General features: G+C 46.6%; 1 protein-coding gene across 1 annotated transcript in view; it reads left to right on the forward strand.

Moving 5' to 3' along the window:
- The first annotated feature begins 3418 nt into the window (after positions 1-3418).
- The window catches only part of LOC8031776 (multiple C2 and transmembrane domain-containing protein 1-like), a 28406-nt gene continuing 10915 nt past the window's right edge, over positions 3419-20909 (forward strand). The window contains exons 1-9 of the mRNA XM_040216464.3: positions 3419-3579; positions 6165-6219; positions 7194-7335; positions 8296-8392; positions 8814-8965; positions 10402-10479; positions 12673-12769; positions 17361-17477; positions 18374-18418. Of these exons, the coding sequence (XP_040072398.3) occupies positions 3478-3579; positions 6165-6219; positions 7194-7335; positions 8296-8392; positions 8814-8965; positions 10402-10479; positions 12673-12769; positions 17361-17477; positions 18374-18418 (885 nt within the window). The 5' untranslated portion in view covers positions 3419-3477. The remainder of the gene's footprint in view (positions 3580-6164; positions 6220-7193; positions 7336-8295; positions 8393-8813; positions 8966-10401; positions 10480-12672; positions 12770-17360; positions 17478-18373; positions 18419-20909) is intronic.

Consider the following 20909-nt stretch of genomic DNA (forward strand, 5'->3'; position numbering starts at 1 on the left):
CATCTGGATTGCTGTGTATTGTTGCGTACGATTGAGGTCGGATATAATAGCAGACTACTTTATGTCTTCTATCAAGCGCGTAATCAAAACGTTGAGACCAGGTCGTGTTGCTTTCTTGTGCTTGCAGGTTATGCACGACACAAGTGACCCTGAGTGGTACGAAATCTTCGACATCTTCGTGGCGAAGGGAGGGCCCATGGCCCTGCTCGTGATGGTTATGAACAATGACCGCCTGGCAACTACGGAGTTCTTCGGAAGGCATGTGCTCAGTCCTGCTATTCCCTTAGTAAGCCCCCCCCCCCCCCCCAAAAAAAAAAAAAAACACAATAAGATCACTTACTTATAAGAACTTAAAATTCGACATTTTCACGAGGCAGAAACATTTATCAGAAGAGGGGTTGCCTGCTTGTCGTGTTCATTTCACCCCACCTGTCTTGGTAATGGTGACAATTCTTAAAAAAAGGACTTGAAGATCGTCTAAGTTTCCTGTTGCCTGACGACGCAACCGTCGTTTTTAGACAATGGACGCCTCCAAATATACCAAACACTTCAGGTTTGAAGTGATGCAGCCCTCCCGACCTAAGAGAAAACACTAAGTGATAACAAATGTCAGAGGATTTCCCGCGTAATGCTACAAAATGTCGCTATTCCGTGAAGAAAAATTGTACTAGCGCATCCAACGAGGACAAGCGTAAGTGGACGTTGCTATATGGTACACGGCGTCCCAACCCGAAGCTGTCAAAGTTTCCGTCAACTGGTCGGCTACAAAGCGAACTACAGCAGAGCCCGCGTCTGGCGTATACAAAACCTCCCCTGCTGTGCTTCCACCAGGGTCGTAGCGATCCGTAGCGTTTCCGAGTAGCGACGTCCCCAATGGATATCGGGGGAACAAAATAACGCGGCAGGAATCGGATACGGCCTCAAGCAACATTGGCGGTTGCCACTTATTTGCGACCACCGGTGTTTGTCTTTCTAGACTTATGCTAGGTGGCGCAAGCGACCGCCCGTTACAAAAGGTATGGCCATTACTATCCATCCATCCATTCATGGCCACGAAGAATTTGTTTAGATCCGAGCCCTCGACGAACGATGACGCAGAGCTCGTTTCCGGTACAAGCTGTGCTGAGTCAACACCGCCTAGAGAATTAATCAAAGCCTGCGCACTAGAATTTTGACGTCATCGCAGTGAGATCGAAGGCAGACGCAGATTGGACACGAGCAATGCGTCATTGTTCGGCCGGGACTCGTGTCCAATCAACGCGTCGAAAAACGCTCGGCGTCGGGCTCGGGCCCAATCGCCAAGTTGACGCCATCCGACTGTGATGAGGTTCCGTGGAGAAAGAAGAGGACGTTCGCAGGCCTTGAAGGGAAATTAAAACGGTGATGTATGTGAAAAAACAGACAAACACTTAAATCGTTTTTATTTGGCCTCCAGGACTACGAATATCAAAATTATATGTCAGATGGATGCGCCAAGTATAGCCAAGACAGCACTTTTTCGAAATAGCGCTGAAGCCCCTCCTCCCCGGCGCGTTCGGTGGGAGGAGGGAATCGTGACATGTTATACAGAGACCTCGACATTTCCGCGCCTTTCGCAAACATTTCCCCGAGCAGTCGAAAACGCTGCACATGTTCCCTCGAAAGCGGCAAGCGCAAGGCTGTTGAAACCTCTCGGTATGACGTCACACCCAGCAGTAGGTTTTTTCACTTTATCTCGCGTCTATTGGCGAAAAAGAAAATACTGTGTTTGTGCGTATCCAGCCTGAACTTAGTCTGCCTTAACGGGCGACTTGTCTCTCAGCTGTAGATCAGCAATTTAGCCAGCGCGGTACAACCGCTAGCCTGGGGTCTTTAACGTGCACCGCGCAGTGGTGATGCACGACAGCACGCCGATGCTCCTCCAGATCGAAAGCGGGCAAAAGGTGGGGATTGCACCCAGGATCCCTGGTTTCTGCAGCCCGAGTTTTCGCTCCAGGTTCTCCGAGCTACTCCCCATAGGCAGAGCCGTGCATACAGAGAGTTTGGTCAATGGGAGGCGCGGGCAGAGCCAGGGCGTGCACCAGACGCAGAAAGTGGGCTTGACAAGCACTCTTGGCCAACCAGAAGCCTAAAGGAATCCCCCAGCGGTGGTAACGAGAAACTGTTTAATGAAAGGTATATGTTGGTATATGGCTTTAATAAGCGCATAAGAGTGAAGTGTAGTAACCCTTCATGGTTGAAAATAGGGTGCACGTGATGTTTCGATTATGATCATGCAAAAGGTTGTAAGAAACGAATGCGCCGCTCAACTCTGTTTTGCTCGGACAGAATGTTGACCGCTTGGATGGCAGATTCCCGGCCCTCTTCGCTTGGCGTACGGATTATGTCGATCGTTCCTCGAGTCACACATTTCCACCATGATTTCGGATGACCGCGATTGAAACATAACGTGCACCATATCTTAAATCACCGAGAGTTACTGCAAAGCACATATTCAGTTCGTTTCTCTCGACCGCCGCCAGGCCAATGTCTCCGGCTTCTGGGTGGCCACATTCGAACTTGTGAAGACGCCTTGGAACACGCCCAGCCCACTCTCAGCCAATGGCGCCTCCTCATTTATGGCCAAACTTTCTTCATATACGGCTCTGCCTATAGGTGAATACCCCTATAGGGAGTATTTACTAGACGCCATATTTGTGGGTGCTATTTAGAGTGCATACTCAGAACGAGCTCATTATATTAGTCTTATAAGCATGTAAACCTTGATGGTGTGTAATTGCTCGTTGCAAAAGAACTGTGGAAGCTCGCCATCAGCACGCGCTCAGCAGTCGCGCACACAACTATGGCCGCTAGTGAATACTCCCTATTGATATGTTTGGGTCAAATATTTGTGATATCTAAATTCGTGGTACAAAAATACGATAAATTTTACCACTTACTCGTTAAAAAAAAAAAAAAACATTTATTTTTATTTTTTTATTATTATTCTAGCGATGGGGGGGGGGGGGGGGGGGGGGGGGGGTTGGTCAAGTTCACACCGAAGGCAGACGCAGCCCTCGTACCAAATGCGGAGCGCTATTTCGTCTGCTTCGTTTGCAGGGGTTGTGGTGACTTCAGAACGCCAAGCTTTGATTGGCTCTGATGGAAGGATAGTGGGTAGACGTCAAGGCACGTTGCTTGGAGGTCTACTCACTATCCTTCAACCAGAGCCAATCAGAGCTCGACGTTCTGACGTCACCACGATTCCTGCAAACGAAGCAGACGAACCTGCGCTTCGCTTACAGCGTGCCCAAACAATGGCGTGCTCGGAAAACTGGCATAGCCGCTTCTAGACATGGCGCGCACTTTTGAAAGCGGTCTATTCAGGCATCGTAGCCTGACTTCCTCCGGAATCAACCTTCCGACAGGTTCCTGATCAACTTGAGGAAGTACGAGTACGGCATCACTTACGAGGTGCAGCAGGAACTAGAAAACAACGCCGGGAAACTCTTCTTCCGGATGGTCATCCAGGAGGCGAGCACCATCGACTCAAAGGAGATCCTGGAGCTGCCGTCCCGGCGTACCCTCAAGTACACGCGACAGAGGCTCCACAAGAAATACGTAAGCTTCGTTCACCTTAGTGGTCAGTCGTGTTCTGCGTGTCCCCAACAAAAATGTACAGTTCTTTTTTTTCGCCACAAAAATAAAGTGCGTTTTACCGAACGCCCAGTTTCCGACCAAAGGTAGAACGAGCGGTCCACGCCAGAGGCCAAAGTTTCAGGACTAATCGCTATATTATTCAAAAATTATCAGCAATTTTTTTTTTCAATTTTTAAAGGTAAAATGGTGTCCGTTCTTAGCAGCTTGCGCCATTCAGTCCCATATGTATTCGTGAGATTTGTTGACCACCATTTTGCAAGTGAAAATTTTACCATTCATTATTGAGCAGGGAAAAGTATTTCTTTTGTGATGTGTCAAACTGGCTAATTAACTCAGAGGACTTGGACAACTTTTAAGCATTAATTTGTGCGTAAACCCTCCAGTACAAAAGCTGGAGACCGTGCTGATAAATATCCCATCGTGTTGTTTCCATCAAGGTGCGTTAAAATTTTACTTAAGAAAGAAAGATACGCGCTAAGTTAAAAAAGAGAAATAGCTAATTTTTATTAGAACAATCTTTTTGTAGTGTCAGAGGTCATACCCACCGTGACCTTTCGAAGTGTTTCGAGCTGTAAAATAGTGGATTAGTGGGCCACTTGATGATAGATCGGCGTAATGAAAAACGACGCAAAATTCACGGGACAAAGTCAGACAAAGGAACGGGACAAACGCGCGTCCTGTGCATTTCTCTGTCTTTATTTGTGCAGTCCATCTTGCGTTTCTTTTTTTTTTTTTATGCACAACATGTTTTATTATGCCTGAATTTCGGAAAAGAACTGTCACGTCGATTTCTCCACTGAATTTAGCGGGAAAATTGGTGTCACTTACGCTTATTTCCCCTTAAATTCCGCAGGGAAATTGACATCACGTGACCTCGAGTAAACTGACGTCAATTTCTGCAAGGTGCTATAGTCTGCGCTGAACTGCTCCCCGGTCTTTGTCAGCATGATCAAGCTTGTGTATTTCCTTTTCATTGACCTCCGCGTGAAGTTGTTGACTTCCCTTCACTTTATTACCTTAAAGCCCCCCATCGGGGGTACTACATAAGTGGTCGGATGTACAAATAAACAATCGGGAAAAGTGAAACAGGAATTCACTATTGTAAATTAATGGTGACACTTGCTATAAAACTTGATGGGCAAGTGATGGCAGCGATGTTGTAGGAAAGCTCGTTCTAGTCTTTGGTTGCGCGAAAAAAAAAGTGAGACAGAAGAAGTGATGGTGCAGGACCTAGAGCAGATGTCCGGTGCGCTGGGACCTTCACGCTTGGGGTACAATGTAAGGTGTTACCTCAAGCGGAGAGCAGAAGAACTTGTGAAATAGAGAGAGAGCTTGGAAATGCGGTGACGATAGGAAAGAGTTAGCAAACATGATTCAACTTTTAGGAACGATGCAATGACATCGTATGAAGAGCAAATTAATCTGGTGGCGCGATTTTGGAGTGCTTCAAATGCGTTGATAAGACAAACATTGTGTGGACTCCGGATTGCGGATGCGTATTCAAGTCTGGGTCTGATAAGCGATTTACAGGCGAGTAATTTTACGTGTCGCGGTGCGTGACGTAGGTGACATTTTAAAAGTCCCAGGGATCTGTTTCCAAAGGAAATGATGTTAGTAGTATGCGTGCGCCATGGTAGATCGTTGCAGAGGTTGACACCGGGGTACTTATATGACTCAACCAGTTCAATGGTAACGTTAGAGTAATTCTTGAGTTCAGTTTAAGACGTATATTTTAGGTTGAACTGTGTTAGTTTATATATAAATGGTTTATGAAGTATCTTGTCAAATGTTTCACGAAGTCAAAAAAAAAGGCGTCAGTTTGTATGTTATTGTCGAGATTGGTATGCAGATCATGAAGAAATAAGGCAAGCTGGGTTTCAGAAGAGAAGCTCTTGCGAAATCCGTGTTGCGAAGAATTGAAGAAATCGTTATTGAGGAATGAATATTAAAAATGTTCCCGCTTTCGGTGTGAGTACCTGCCTCACCGGATTCCTTAGTAAGGTTGATAGCGAGCGTATGCTCAGGGTTTATTGTCTTCCAGAACTTTTTATTGTTCTGAATTAAAATCCTAGGTAAGTCAACGTGAAAAAAAGGGATTGGCGTTACGGATTGCAGCTAGATAAGCATCATCAGCGTTGTAGTAGTTTTACCATTCATTTGTGTTGCCCTTTAGCCTGGCTGAGCGGAAAGATTTTTTTCTTGTTTTTTTTTTCCCTAGCCTTTTGAGAGTTTAAGCGAATCATGGTTTTTGGCGATTCGCACGAAAGCTGAATTTTTGGGATGAATTTTTCAGCCAGCGCGTTTATTTTGTTTTTGAAAATAGACCAGTCATCATGAATTGATCGATTGTGAAATGTCGGCTTCGAAACATGGAATAAAGTTGATCAGCTCATTATTAATAGTATCATAGTTTGTTTGTTTTGTAAAGACGAGTAGTCTTTTGTTTGTTTTGCATATTAACGGTGTAAACTCAAAAACAGCGTGAATAACTTTCTGGTCACTCATTTTTCGAAGCTTGTGTCGCCCGCTATTCTCACTACGTGCAGGCAGCATGGAACGTCCAAGGTGACCTGACGGACATAGGAGTAGCCCTCATCTCTGGTACGTGCGTGTCCGCGTTCACACAACATCGTCGTGAGTTGACTTACCGAAGGGAGCCGACATTGTCGATAGCATGTAAACAGAACTCAATCGACTTCCGAGATTTTGGGGTTAGTTCCGGCACACCGGTTTCATTTCCGGAAAGTGTAAACTAACGTCGTCTAACCTTAACACGCGAAACTAACCGCAAAGGCTACGAGCGCTAGAGCTCCGATCGGAGTGCGAGTTCGTACACTTTTCCTACTACTGCCCTCGCCACACGAACAAACGACGCGCGGTCAAAAAAGCAAGGAGAGCTTTCGGTTGGTTCACGTTTACGATGTCGAGTATACAACTTTTCTCGCGTTCCAGGATTCGGCTCCTATAAAACCACTTCGTGCAAACGAGCTTCCGTAACGCAAGAGCGTTACGCAAGTGCTGCGTCTCTGCGGTTGCAGCCCGACTGGAGACGAGTCCGAGCCGAGCCTCGACGCACCATTCGCGCTCAGTTCGTGCATCGCGCTGGCCTCCTTGATGAGGGTGACGTAGAAAACCCAGCACTCATACGGCCTTCTCATGTAGGAGATGCGGACTACAGGGACCACGGTGTTGACGGGCGAGGAAATTAGTTCGAACTTAACTGTTCTCCAATTCACTTTAAGTCCGACCTCCGCCAACACTACAATCCGATGACGTCAATCAGGCAGCATCAAATGTACATCATCACACGGCGCTAGTCGCGTTTTTGTGGGGTTTGTTCTCACCCGCTAAATCAATCACGCGCACAGAAAGAAGAAAAACAAATATTTTTTCGGGATTATCGAGTTTGGAACACGTTAGTAGCGGACGGCTCAAAAGAAGTGGGCGCGCGCTGTCGTCGCCCAGTCGGTGTGTCGTGTCAGAATGACGTCACTCCGAGCGTTGCGTGTCATTATTTCACAAAGCGTACGTGTAATTCTTTTTTTTTTTTTTTTTTTTTTTTTTTTTGCGCGCAGTGCACCGAGCCTCGAGCATCGCACAGCCGTACCTCGAAGCTGGCCTGGAGGCCGTCTGTTGCGTCGAGATAACTCCGAAGCTGCTGTGGCAGAAAGGACAGCCCGGAACTGTCGATCCCGTCTGGAACACAGTGTTCAAGATGTGAGAAGTGGATTTTATGATTCCATCGCGATTACCTCCATTCGTAACAATTTCCGTAACGCGAGTTTTGTGCAAAATTAGAAAAAGAAAAAAGATTTAATATTTAAACTATGCTTAAATTCGCACGTATTTCACTCGCAATCATTCTAAGTTTGGAACCGTTAGAGTGTGCGAATTCTGCACAATGAATGGTGAGGTGTATTTCCGAGTTTAATATTAATTAACGTTTGCTGTAGCTCAGTATTATTATTACTATTACTATTATTACTACGCTTTTTCATAATGAAATTGTAAGGACGGGTATGTGCACGCCTCATTTATGTCCACCGGGTTAGCGTCAATTTGGCCATATTTCTCGCTTTATAACTTCAAAGACACAAATATATTGCATTATGTTTTTGCAGACTCTGTTGGCACATATTATAAACGTTAATTTCAGAGAGTTTATATATTTTTTAATTATTTTAAAATACGGCATATTTAGTTAAATGCCCCTTTGCATTTATGGATAGGAAGGCCTTTGCTTTTATGGATAGGAAGAAAACAAATCTTTATTCCAGAGCGTTATTGCACAATGCGCCATGTTTGCAATTTGTTTTCTCAAAATAACGACCCTAATAGTCGGCGATCAATACGTTCTGTCAATCTTTCCTATGCCTAATTTGTCAGTAAATAAGTCTGGACCCGTAGTCAGAACATCTTCTTTGGGGAAGCCGCCCGAAATGTCAACATCGCGCATACGCAAAACACGCACGTGACTGAGAGGGTGCCTACAATTTTTTCTCGCAAAGACTTTTTTTTTTTCAAAAATAAGGGTTGGTTTTATTTTTCTGAACATGGAGCCAGGAAAATATTATTTTTGTTATCAAAATTAAAACTGGTCACCGGACATGGTTGTTCGATCTTATCTGAAAGCGCCCATTGGATTAAAAACCTCTGCTTTGTTTCTTCCCAAGGAAGGAAGGTGTGGGACCTCCATGCTGTTCTGCAAGTCACCGTGCTGTCTGACTCAACAAAACAGGAGTTCCTCGGAACGGTTGTCTTCCCTCTGATCGCGGTAAGACAGCGCCAACAATTTAATTTCCGCCGCTGCCCGTATACAAATCCAATAAGGCGGACAAATCGGCAAATACTCGAACATCTTCCCCTCTTCGGCTGTACAAAAACAAAACAAAAAAAGATAATACTTACCATATTTAGCCGCATAATATTATTTCGGTCACGTGAACCAAATTGAGAATGTTTGTGCAGCTGCGTTGTTTTTAGGTCGAAGCGTTTGCAAGAACCAAACAGGCTTCAACTTAATTGTCAAGTGTATTCATCGTTCTTCCGCCGCTCAAAAAGAACTATTTCCGAAGTTGTTTTGCGACAAAAAAAAAATAAAAAAATAAATGACTAAAACACGTTACCCAGTCACTTCGAATTTGGGCCGTAAAATTGACAATGAACCCCCCCCCCCCCTCTCTCTCTCTCTCCAGGCTGAATCGGGAAGAATGCAGTGGTACCCACTAAAGGACGCCAGGCTTTTAAAGCACACCGGTGGTTACATCCTCTTGGAGGTTGACCTCATCTACAGTCCAGTACGCCACTTTGAGAAAATGCTACTACGCAACATAGATTGTCTCGACCTGTTTCAAGGAATCTGCTAAGAACCTAATTAAGACTGCTTTCCTGCCTGGTTACGGTATTGTTGTAAGAGAGACTGTGTACAAGTAAAAAGGGGGGGGGGGGGGGATACCTTATACCCCCCCCCCCCCTTGGGTATAGTATAACCCTCAAAAAGCGGATGTTCTACGTGAAGTGTTCAGACATGGTCCACGAGCGCTAGTATTATCAAAAAACCACCTGGAAGCATCAAGGAGGCCAACCGGCGTTTCGCAAAGAGACGTGCAGACTAAGTTTTGTAGCGAAAGGTCAGCTTCCGGGAGCCACCAGAAGATCGAATTTGAAGTCCTTGTAATGCGTGAGCATTACAGTCAGATACAACATTAGCAAGACAGCGCCGGAAAGGAGGGGGGGAGGCGGAAACTCGGAATGCTGAAGTGGAAAGGAGCGACCTCCTTTCCACAACGGCTTCTTTCGTGCGCTCCCTTTCAACACTCCCTTTTGCCCCTCGCACTGCCTTCAGGGAAAAGCTGGAAAGGGAAGCACGTCGCGCAGAGAGGAGGAGAGTAGTGAAGGACAAAGGCGAGAGGCAGGTGACGTCACGGGGAGGAAGCCAATGGGCGCGCGGATGCTGGGGCGAGTCTGAACTTGCAGGTGTGCGGGGCGCGTATGCCTTGGTTTGTGAAACAAAAATGAAGCGTGAACCAAGTACTAGCGCTGGTCCGAGTAGGCGGCAAAGAAATTCAAGGAAGATCCATTGGGGATCTTCAGGGAATGCGTTAACATAACCCTTTGGGAACGCCACATACGTTTCCCTTTGGGAAACGCTAACACTGACCCCGTAACAAGGCCAAAAAGAGGCAGCAGAAAAGTTGGCGTTACCCAAAGGGTCATGTTAACGCATTCCCCGAGGATCCATCAATGGATCTTCCTTTAACTTTTATCATCCTCAATTTCCTTCCTGTTTTCCATATACTTATCATTTGTAACGAGGCACCAGATTCCTTTCCTAACCGTGGTGCCCCGCAGTGTCGTCACGCGAGGCGATGAAGAAATGATTGTGAGAATGTATGCACAGTCTGCACGATATCAGTATACCACTCGTCCTCGCGTTTGCGTTGCCTTTCATGAGGGCGCAGCGTCACAGCGCGGGGTACCGGTGGCCGAGTGTGTTAGTGAACCGCAGCTCGACGGAGCACGTGGAGCGAAAACTCCCGCTGCAGAACCCAGGCGTCCTGCGATCAATCACCTACGCGTTTCGGTCTGGATGAGCATCGTACCGGCGTGCACGGTCGTGTACCCTTCCTGTGTGATGCACGTGCTAGCAATCAGACTGCAGTGGCTAAATTCCTCGTCCACAGCGTAAACCAATGTCGCAGCACCTCAAAAGCAGACCGACCTTTCGCTGTACAAACAGAAAGTAACTGTCTCTTTTTCTTTTTTTTTTATTATTGTTTACAGTTTAAGGCCGCCATCCAGAGCTTCAAGAAAAAGGCACCTCCTCCCCAGGCCCTGGCTTCCGGAGACTTATCACGCCACGTGAGTCTCGAAACGATGACATGCGAAAACAGGGATATCGCGATAGTCACGTGGCACGTCCACAGTGGGCTGGGGTTGAACGAAAACGTACCTCTGCACTCAAAAAAAAAAAAAAAAAATCTTGGGCAACTTTGGGTTTGATCAAATCGTCCTAAAATCGGAAGGTGCCTGTACGGTAGCTATAGCGGTGAGACGGAGCGATATTTTTGTTACCCTACCGGAGATGACATCAATGTGCAATGTTCCGGTGAGGCGTTTAGCATGTATAGGCGCTGTCTATTGAATTTTTTTTTTCTACTTATGAATTTTTAGGCTTTAGGGGCAGATTTATAAGTCAGACTTGGGAAGGGAGCGTCTGCAGAGAGATTTGACGTCACGGACGGATGTCACGTCACACCAAAGCATTCTTCATATCTAGTTTGTTCACCTAATAACTGTCATTTCACCAAATGCTAATTTTTCTTCTTAAAAAGGAGAGTGTATGCACTTTTCATCCATAAAAATGTTTTTGAAAATCTTTCGTAGGGCGGTCGCACCCCCTTTATGTACTTGCGCCTCTAGCTATCTTGACAAATTATTTTTCTACAAAAATCTGTTTTTTGTGTGTTTTGGAAAGAAGGCGTACTCCATGGGGCACTCCGCCTTCCCTTTAAACGTGACCGATTGTTCGTGGGAAGAAATCACTCTTGCACACGTCGCTCGAAAAAAAGTAACCGGTTACAATTACTCTCGGTTATAACGTATTCAGTTAGATTACTTGATGACTTGAAAAACAAAGTAATTTGTCGCTATTTAAAAAAAAAAGAGACCTTTACTTTTTCCGATTACTTCTGATTTTCCTCTCGGTTTGAAAACGGGTCATTTGTACCGTTCATTGTTTGATTAGAATCACCGATAAATAGTTATTTTCTCGATCCGCCAATTTTAGTAATTCATCCTAAAACAAAAGGCGCAATAAAAAGGAGAGGAAGAAATAATAACGGTTACAAGTAATTTTAGCACTTCCAAAAGTAATCCGACATCCTAACAAAATTATTCAAATGATTACAAAATGAATTAAAAAAGAAATCGATTAGAAGTAAATTTATTACTAGTAATGAGTATCCTGGAAGAAATAGGGTGAAGAAAAAATATATAATTTCAATTTGATATAAATTTTCACAAACATCTCTTGTGTGCAAAGACAAGCGATGCGTGTTTATACGTTTAAGCGTTAATAAGGAGTAAATGTTTTACATCGTGAAGGGTGCTTCCCCGTCTTTTTCCCAGGGCTAAAACCCAAAGGGTGCGAACTAACACTCTTGCGGTGTCAGCTCTGTGAACATCTGTAAGAGTGTTCCAGCATTCTGCAGATGGCAGACCCTGTAAAGCGGAAAACAATTCTGCAGGTGCTACTTTGTAACTTCGGGTTCCGCTCCCTGCACATGCGGACCACGTATGTACCGTTTTCGCGTACACAGCACACACAAGCGCCGCACGCATTAAACCAAAATCACGGCCTGCTCGTCCCCGTTGTTAATTTGACGAATAAAATGCAACCATTTTCTCGGTTAACGGCAATTTATAACGTTGCTTTTTATTTTTTCTGGCCAATATTTTACACGAAACGTGATTTTCTGAGGCACCGCGCAGTCACCAAAATAAACTCTGCTAACGTGATTCCAAGTGGGTAAATGTTACGCGCTCTTTTTACATACGCTATACCCTACTCAAAAAAAAAAAGAAAAAAACTCAAGGGTTTACTGCGCGAGATAAATGTGGTGAAAGGGTGTAGCGATGTCCATAAGTAATCGGAGTACACCCTTTTACGGGTAATCCGACTCAATATCCAAAGTAAAGCAATCCGTTCCATGATTTCTTCGAATTTACGCGAGCACCTCCTCGCCTGTTTGCCAGGCGAGAAGCTACAGTCTTCTCCAATATGAAAAACCCACTCGAAGCGTGTGGCCGAGATGGTGTCTGATGGGGGTATGGCGCTCGTCTGAGTCGTCTCTCGGAGCGACGTATGGCCCAAAATACGCGCCCCAACCAGCCGTCGTCTCAAGCCACCCGCTCCGAGTGGGCCTTTTATACTGATAGAAACTGTACCTCTTAAATTATCTCTTTAGCATATAATACGAGACACTAATGCGCAGTGAGGCGCTGAAGACCCAAGGCTCGCTCTTTGCAGGCACTCACTCGCAACGTGTCCAGGTGCCGGGCGCTTTACCGCCGCTTCAAGGAGATCCAGGCCTACATCCAGAGCTGCTACATGTGGGAGTCGACGCCTCGGTCTCTCATCTCTCTAGTGGTAGGAATGCGCCGGAATGCGTCCAACACGTGCGCTCGCGAGCCTGCCTATATACAGCTATACTTTACGAACATTCCCCCAAAAAATGAAAGCCGCTTACAACTCCCTGTAACGCCGAATTAGAGCGCAGCTCTTGAGGAGGAGGAGGGAAGGGCACGGGGGGGGGGGGGTAAACTAACCAGGGGGGGGGGAGGGTCACGTGACCTTGGGGGTCACGTGACCCCCAATGCCGATGATGTCATCACTGACGTCACTGATGACGTCATCCGTGACGATGACGATGCGGGTACCGATGACGTCATTAGTGACGTCACTGATGGCTTCACCAGTGATGATGGCGATGACGATGCGAATGTCGGTGACGTCATCAGTGACGTCGCTGATGACGTCATCAGTGATGATGACGATGACGATGCGGATGCCGGTGACGACATCAGTGACGTCACTGATGACGTCATCAGTGATGATGACGATGACGATGCGGATGCCGGTGACGTCGTCAGTGATGATGACGATGACGATGTGGATGCCGGTGACGTCATCAGTGATGATGACGATGACAATGTGGATGCCGGTGACGTCATCAGTGATGATGACGATGACGATGTGGATGCCGGTGACATCAGTGATGATGACGATGACGATGGGGATGCCGGTGACGTCATCAGTGATGATGACGATGACGATGCGGATGCCGGTGACGTCATCAGTGATAATGACGATGACGATGTGGATGCCGGTGACGTCATCAGTGATGATGACGATGACGATGTGAATGCCGGTGACGTCATCAGTGATGATGACGATGACGATGGGGATGCCGGTGACGTCATCAGTGATGATGACGATGACGATGTGGATGCCGGTGACGTCATCAGTAATGATGACGATGACGATGCGGATGCCGGTGACGTCATCAGTGATGATGACGATGACGATGTGGATGACGATGACGATGTGGATGCCGGTGACGTCATCAGTGATGATGACGATGACGATGTGGATGCTGGTGACGTCATCAGTGATGATGACGATGACGATGTGGATGCCGGTGACGTCATCAGTGACGATGACGTCATCGGGGGGTCACGTGACATCGGCGGGGGTCACGTGACCTCGGGGGGTCACGTGACCTCGGGGGGTCACGTGACCTCGAGGAGGGGGTCACGTGACCTTGAGGAGGGGGGTCACGTGACCTCAGGGGAGTCACGTGACCTCGGGGGGGGTCACGTGACCCCGGTGGGGGGGCTCGCGCGGTGCATTATGGGACATTTCCCATGATGCACCGCGCGGTTACGCCGACGGCGACGGCGACGGCGACGGCGACGGCGACGCCGCTCAAGCCGGAAACGGGCCCCTAAGAGCTGCGCTCTAAAAAACGATGTTCTCCTTATCATCAATATCGTTGCACTCCAGGGAGCGCAATGACATGGACCGCTCCAGCAGTGACATGAGCGTATGGACGCCTGCACCGGTTGCCAGCTTTCATCGCTCGCGTGTCCACTGTTTTAGAGAAGATAAGCGACCTTAGAAATGATAAGCCTTGGATGGCGTCTGGAAATCTTGCTTATCCCGTTAGAGTTATTGTGAGGAGTTGCGCTGCGTAGCGTGACCCAGTCTGCTCTAACTTCTCACGTGCTTGACTTCGCTTGATCAAAACATTTTTTTTTTCTTTTTGGATCTAAAGAAAGGAGCAGAGCATAACACAGTAGAAACACGTAATTGCAATTATTTCTCTTTTTCTTCTTTTCTCTTTTTTATAGCTGGAAACGCGTGCCATTAAAACGTTTCTCGTCAAGAGCCAATGTTGTCTGGTATGGCGCAATGAACATTCGGCACGCTTTTAGGAAGACACGTTATAGTAAGCGGCTTAGTACTAAATTTTCCCGAATGGCAAGAAATTAATCTTGGCGAGTATATGGATCATGAAACCGTGTAAACCAGACAGCTGAATTTGAGCCACGCGGGATATCTTGACGAGTGCTACTCTATAGACCGACACGCGGAGCGGCTCTGTTTACCAACACAGCCGGAAGGCCGCGCATGCGCGGTAGCTATGTGGGCAAAAGCAGCCCGGCTCTCCGTGTTTTCGCCATTGCGCTCTATGGCGTGCGCTCGTTGTTGACGTTGTAGGGACGCTTGTATCTTTATTTGTGCGTTGTATTTCCTCATAACGTATGTCGTATGCTATGCCCGTCTATTTGAGCTCGTTGCCCGAGCCTGAACGGTAGCGGTATCGAAGCAAACTTTGCGTGGGCGGCGTTGCCTACGAGGATCCGCACGCCGTATAAACAAGACCTGCTGGACTTCCGACGCAAAGTTGCTGCCACCGACGTCGATGGCTCACGTCGTCGTTTATTTAGTTTTTTCGCCAAGCCAGTTCACGGCCGACACGGTGCAGGCGTACACGTCTCTCGAGGTCTACGATTACTTCGAGTTGGTTTCCGCACTGCCGGCGGGATCAGCAGCCTGTGGGTCCGCGGAAGTGTGTGTATTCATTAATTGATTAAATACACACAGCGTCTTCAAGTCAAGGTATGATATTTTCCCTGCCCTCGTGACCACAAGGCATGACAAGCAGTAACGCTTTGTCCGTTCTGCAGTCTTGGCGGTAACATGTTACAAGTAACGGCGTTGTTGGTAACGTGTTACTTTTTTCAGTAACGTAGTAACCCACTCGTTACGTTTTCGACACAGTAACGGGTAACGTACTTATGTTACTATTTCAAGTAACGTAGTTACGTTACTCGTTACTACTTCCCAAGTCTTAAAGAAATTACACTTAAATTTTTTACGTGTTTTTTGGGCGTCAAACCATGTTTTTCTTTCCGTTTTTTCTCGTAAGTATTTTGGTGAAACCGTAAAAAGAGATAAAGTAATTATGTTTAGTTTCTGCATGAACATAATGTTTCTTGATATATTACCTGTATAGTCAAAACCGTAAAATGTGTTAAATCATAATTTAAAAAAGTAACGCAGAACTTCGTGCGTTACTTTTTATCGGTAGCGGGAACGCGTTCCTTTTATTTTTAGGTAACGTAGCTCAGTAACGCGTACCTTTTATTTGCAAGTAACGAGCAACATATTTCGTTACTTTTTTTCGGTAACGCCTACAACACTGCCGTTCTGTCGCCGTTCCCCTTCTGCTGGGTAGCACGAGTGTAACGAGCCTCCGACGAGCGCTTGGCCGGTGCTTTGTGCGCGAACACCACGGGAACAAAATCCGGGTGGTCTCGATCAGACAACGGTTTCCCTGCACATAAGCAAGCCTCGGGACGGAGATTGGAATGGAAGCCGCACTTGCCTTCAAGAAAGTGTTTGCCGCACAAACGGTCGTTCGCGCGAGGCGACCATACTTTTCGATCCACGGATATTATCCACCTTCTATGCCTTTCAGAGTCTGCCGGGAACTTGTGGAAATTCACTCTGCTGCTTTTCTTGTACATTTTGACGCAATTAACGGCAACACAGCTTCGCGGCATGCTGAAATGCTATGACGCCCATGCGAAACGTGCGCGCTTTTGCCCACACCCCCTGGCTCCGGCGCGATCGCAGCGCCGCCACAGCTCCGTGACGTCAAGCCCGCGTGTCGGTCTATATATAGGGCTCCGTGTTTTCGGAGTTTATTTTTCGTGAAATTCGGAGGGTGTTTTTCGGAGTTCATTTTTTAGCGAAAATTCAGTGTTTATCGGAGTTTATTTTTCAAATATCCCCAATTCTCCGAAATTCGGAGATTAATTTCGCAGTGTTTCCTATTAAAAATAATAAATAATAACCGGATGCCAACGTATGCCAGATAAAAATAAACGGGCTTGTATCAATTAAGATTTCTTCAGTTGAATTTGACGTTGGTGTCGTTGGCAATACTAATTTGTCCCACGACAAAAGTCGTACACAAATGTGGCTTCGATAAACGTCGATACCTTAAAATCAACAGACTGCCGGAGATAGCCGCAAGGAAGTTCGTAGTCATCCCATCAATCTATCCCGCTGCCGCGCGAGGTGGATGTAATAGAGAAGTTTCAACTGCCCCTCTTCCCTATTTTATACAATCTCTATAGTCCATAGCTTTCACTGTTACCCCCATAAACATACACTCTCCTTTCTATAAATCCCAAATCCCATGGCCCAAACTGGAAACAAAAAGAGTGGCTTTTGTCCTTACACGAATGGTACGATGACCTGTTTCCCCGAACCAACCTTGATGAGACAAGCCGTAAGACCCCCTTTTAACAACAGTCCGAGCCTTGAAAGATAATTATGGTGTCATTTTCCCAGGACCATTGAGCCTGCGCTGCCAAAAAATAAAAATCAATAAAAAAAATTGTTGTTGTTTGGGGGGGGGGGGGGGGGGGGGGAGTGGCATGGGCACATAACAATTCGGAGTTTATCGGATAATTCCGAATTTCCAAAAATTTTACCGGCGGGTGTTTTTCGGAGCTTTTCGGATTTATCCGAAAACACGGAGCCCTATCTATATAGTATTAATCAAGTATCTAGCGAGATGGTATACGGGCTTGCTTATACGGTCCTCTCGTAGAATTTGCCGCTGTCACGTTTCTCCCCTTGAAGAGGTCTGTTTATGCCGCAGTTCTTCGTGTGGCTGTCGCTGTGTCTTGAGCTCTACATGGTCCCGTGGCTGCTGGTGGTCCTCTTCTTCACCGACCTGCTGGTCTTCAGTCTTTGGGGCGTCAACACAATAGACGAAGTACAAAGCTCCGCCCAACAACTTCCAATACAAGATTTTAGCGAAACGTTGGATGCCAGTTTGAGGCTTCCAGGTTCTTTTTCCTACAAGTTCCGGTTTCCTTCGATCGCCTTTGGTCTGATGGATGCTCTTCTTTTGCGTCGAACGTCCCCGTGTGTTATATGATAGCGTTTTCAGAAAAGTGATTAATATAAGCACGTGTTCTGCGCGTCTGCAAAAAAGGCACAGATATCTATGCCGTAAAATCCCGAGATATAGCCCACCTAATATCAAGAGCAAATCGGGTGAGAATATGGAGTGGGCTAACTTTTGGCGTACAATCAAGACAAGTTAAAAAAAATGCTATTTTTAAGCCGTCTTCCTTGCAAGCTTGTTATGGTGGCGAGGGACAAAGAAGCAAGGATGACTACTTTCCACTCAGCAGCGTTTGCTTATAACCCGCCATATCTAACTAGCCGCATTTACGCCGAGGCCATCATTGATCCTAGCACTACTATTACGAGGAGTGGGCTATCTTTTGGGGGCGGGGCATCTCTCGGGATTTCACGTTCACGTCTCATGTCTTGTTAACATGGGTCCCGGTTATGAATATCCCACTCTACAAGCAAAATTTTTGGGGGACGAACTGGCTAAATACGCGCCTTGTTGCCTCGCTATGAACAGATCACATTATGGTCGATCTTTAGGGAAACGAAGGAATCTATGTTAACGAGACATCACTATATATTTGCATGCGCGCAGCCGCGAGCTGGGGCTCGAACATGACGGGGGATCATGGCCAGGCTATAGACGGCATGGGCGCGATATTAATTTAAGGTAAAGGAGGCATTGTTCAGTTCAAGAATGTGGCTTGCATTGGATAACCGATGTGCATAATTTCTTCTTTGTTCTTCCAGTCTTTGAAGGAGGAGGAGGACGCGGACAGTGATGAAGACACCTCCGTGAGTTTGTTATTTGCATTTTCTCCCCATTATGCAACTGGGTCGCATGGTCTAAAGTTCCCAGATAAGAACTTCCTACAAGTAGCGACATTCTTTGAAGCGCCGACTGGGTGAGGGTGCAGGTTTTAGGAAGCGAATGGCGATGCACAGCAGAATACACGACAGAATGATGCCATTTTGTTCGAGAAGAATGTGCTTTGTCATTTGCATTGGTTGTCATTACTTCTAAAATTAAGTATCGAGGGACTTTAGCATGGTCTATAGTAGTTCATCGTAGAAGGTGCACCTCACGTAAGCACATCGTTGACCACTCTCTTTGTGCTGCTCTCTTTTTTCAAATGCAAGCTGGGTTTCAAGGCCTAGTCCTTGAAACTGAGTTAATGGAATCCAGACAGTTTTCATCATTGACCTTGCATTATTTTTCTGCCCTTTTACTGTTTTTTTTTTTATTCCTTTCAGTCGAACTAAGTAAGCTATGTTGTCAAAACAAAACTAGTTGACAGAAGTCTGGTAAAACGACGAAATCGTCGACGACGAAAACAAGAAAACGACGAAAACAAGAAACACGAAAACCATATCATTATGTTGTTGTTTCATACTGTTTGGTGGGAGCAGCGCAAAAAAGACGTAGGACCAGGACGAAGAAACACACAGACAGGGCGCTAGAAAAAATCAAAGGCCATCCACCAGACCCGTCGTACTCCCGTATGTCCATGCCTTCTCCCACCGAATCAAGCACGTTGCCAGTAGGTTTGAGGTGCTTGTCGTCTTCTCGGCGCCATATAAGCTGTCCTGCCTTTGTGCCGCTTTGAGTAGAGCGGGACGCCCTTCCAGATCCTCTGTCCTGCGGCCGGGTGTATATTGGTCAGACTGAGCGGTGTGCAAGAGAACATTCGCTGTCTCACGTTCTTCGCCCTCAGGGAACCTAGCGGTCCATTGTGATATAGGCGCGGCTGCTCGCCGTCATTTCATAAAATAAAGAGTTTGTCTCGACACAAAAACAAGACTGCGAGGGAGATAGACGAAGCGTATTCTATGGCGTCTATCGGAGCTGACACGTGTGTGAGCGCTCCTTCTCTTGCCCTTGCAGATGTCGAGTTAGATTTCGTTAAAAAGTGGCAGGTCTGTGTGACAGCGTGTAGGCGTGTCTGATGCCGAATGTTATCGGTTTGCTTTGTTTGTTTTCTTCCCTTCCTCCTTCCTGTGTTTATTTCTGTTTTTGCAGAGCAATAAACTTTCGGCTGTGATCAGTGCCCTGTCTGTGTGTTTCTTCATCCTGATCGTACGTCTTTTTTGCGCTGTTCCCACCAAACAGTATGTACCACCAACTAGCCCAACTACATGCCTTGTTGTTGTTTCAGCCTGTAAAAAAACTTTCTTAGCATCTTCTTTCTAAGCTTCCCAGCGCTTACCAGCCAGGTAAAAAAGTGCTGAGTCACTGAGATCTGGACTTAAGCGCGAGACCCCGGATACTTTTGCACACGACAGATCGTTACTGCGGATGTTCAAGAGTTAAAACGCATTCTACGGCCCAGTAGCCAAATATACAAGATATAAGGAATATATAAGCGCGCAAAAATCGATTATGAACTTCTTTCGAAATTCGCGTGCCGATTATTAAAAGGACGGAACCCCTGCACAATGGCGGAACAACTGACATCGTGGAACGTGCAAGTCATTCCATAACATAGCGAACGTCGGAGCGCGGCCAACGCTAAGAGCCGACCAGCCAATCAAAAAGCGTCGAAAGGGCAACGTAGCTGCGGTCATCACCTTTTTTCTGTGGGCGTGTTCTTTCTTCTATTCCAACCGATATCGAATAAAGTGTGCCGTGACGTTGCCGTTTCAGTCCATCATTGTTAGAGGTGAAATCTAGCGTATTTTTGTCCCCTGAATTTGAACGTCACAACAAGCGCTTGAACCGAATTTGTAAATAGACGCGAGATAAACCGAAAAACTAACTGCTGGGTGTGACGTCGAACCCAGAGGTTTCAGCTGCCCTGCGCGTGCCGCTTGTGAGGGAACGCGTGCAGCGCTTTTGACTGCTCGGGATGCGGAGAGAGAGCCGTCTGCTTCTACCGCCGGAGTTGCGGTGACGTCAGGACGACGCCGAGCTCTGATTGGCTTTGATTAAAAGGATAGTGGGTAGACTTCAATGCTAGATACCTCAGGGTCTACCCACTATTTTTTTTTTTTTTTTTTGATCAGCGAGCTTGGCGTTTTAATTGACATCATCGTAACCCCTGCAATAGAAGCAGACGAACTTACGCTCCGCATAGACACTTTTGCCATATATCCTACTCTATTCTCACAAAGCCTGGCAGTTCGACGACGGAGCCCTAGAATGCCCGGTCGCAGATTTGGAGCGCGAGGATCTGGTAGCACCAGAGCATCAAAAGAGCCATTTCTCGGGGAACCTGGACGTCAGCGCACAGCTTTTGCAGCGGCGATGACCCGAAACACTCTTTGTTCGCTCAGAAGAAGTGTGTTT

This window comes from Ixodes scapularis, unplaced genomic scaffold (assembly GCF_016920785.2).
Source record: "Ixodes scapularis isolate PalLabHiFi unplaced genomic scaffold, ASM1692078v2 PGA_scaffold11__112_contigs__length_91849675, whole genome shotgun sequence".
In the NCBI taxonomy this organism is placed as follows: Eukaryota; Metazoa; Arthropoda; class Arachnida; order Ixodida; family Ixodidae; genus Ixodes; species Ixodes scapularis.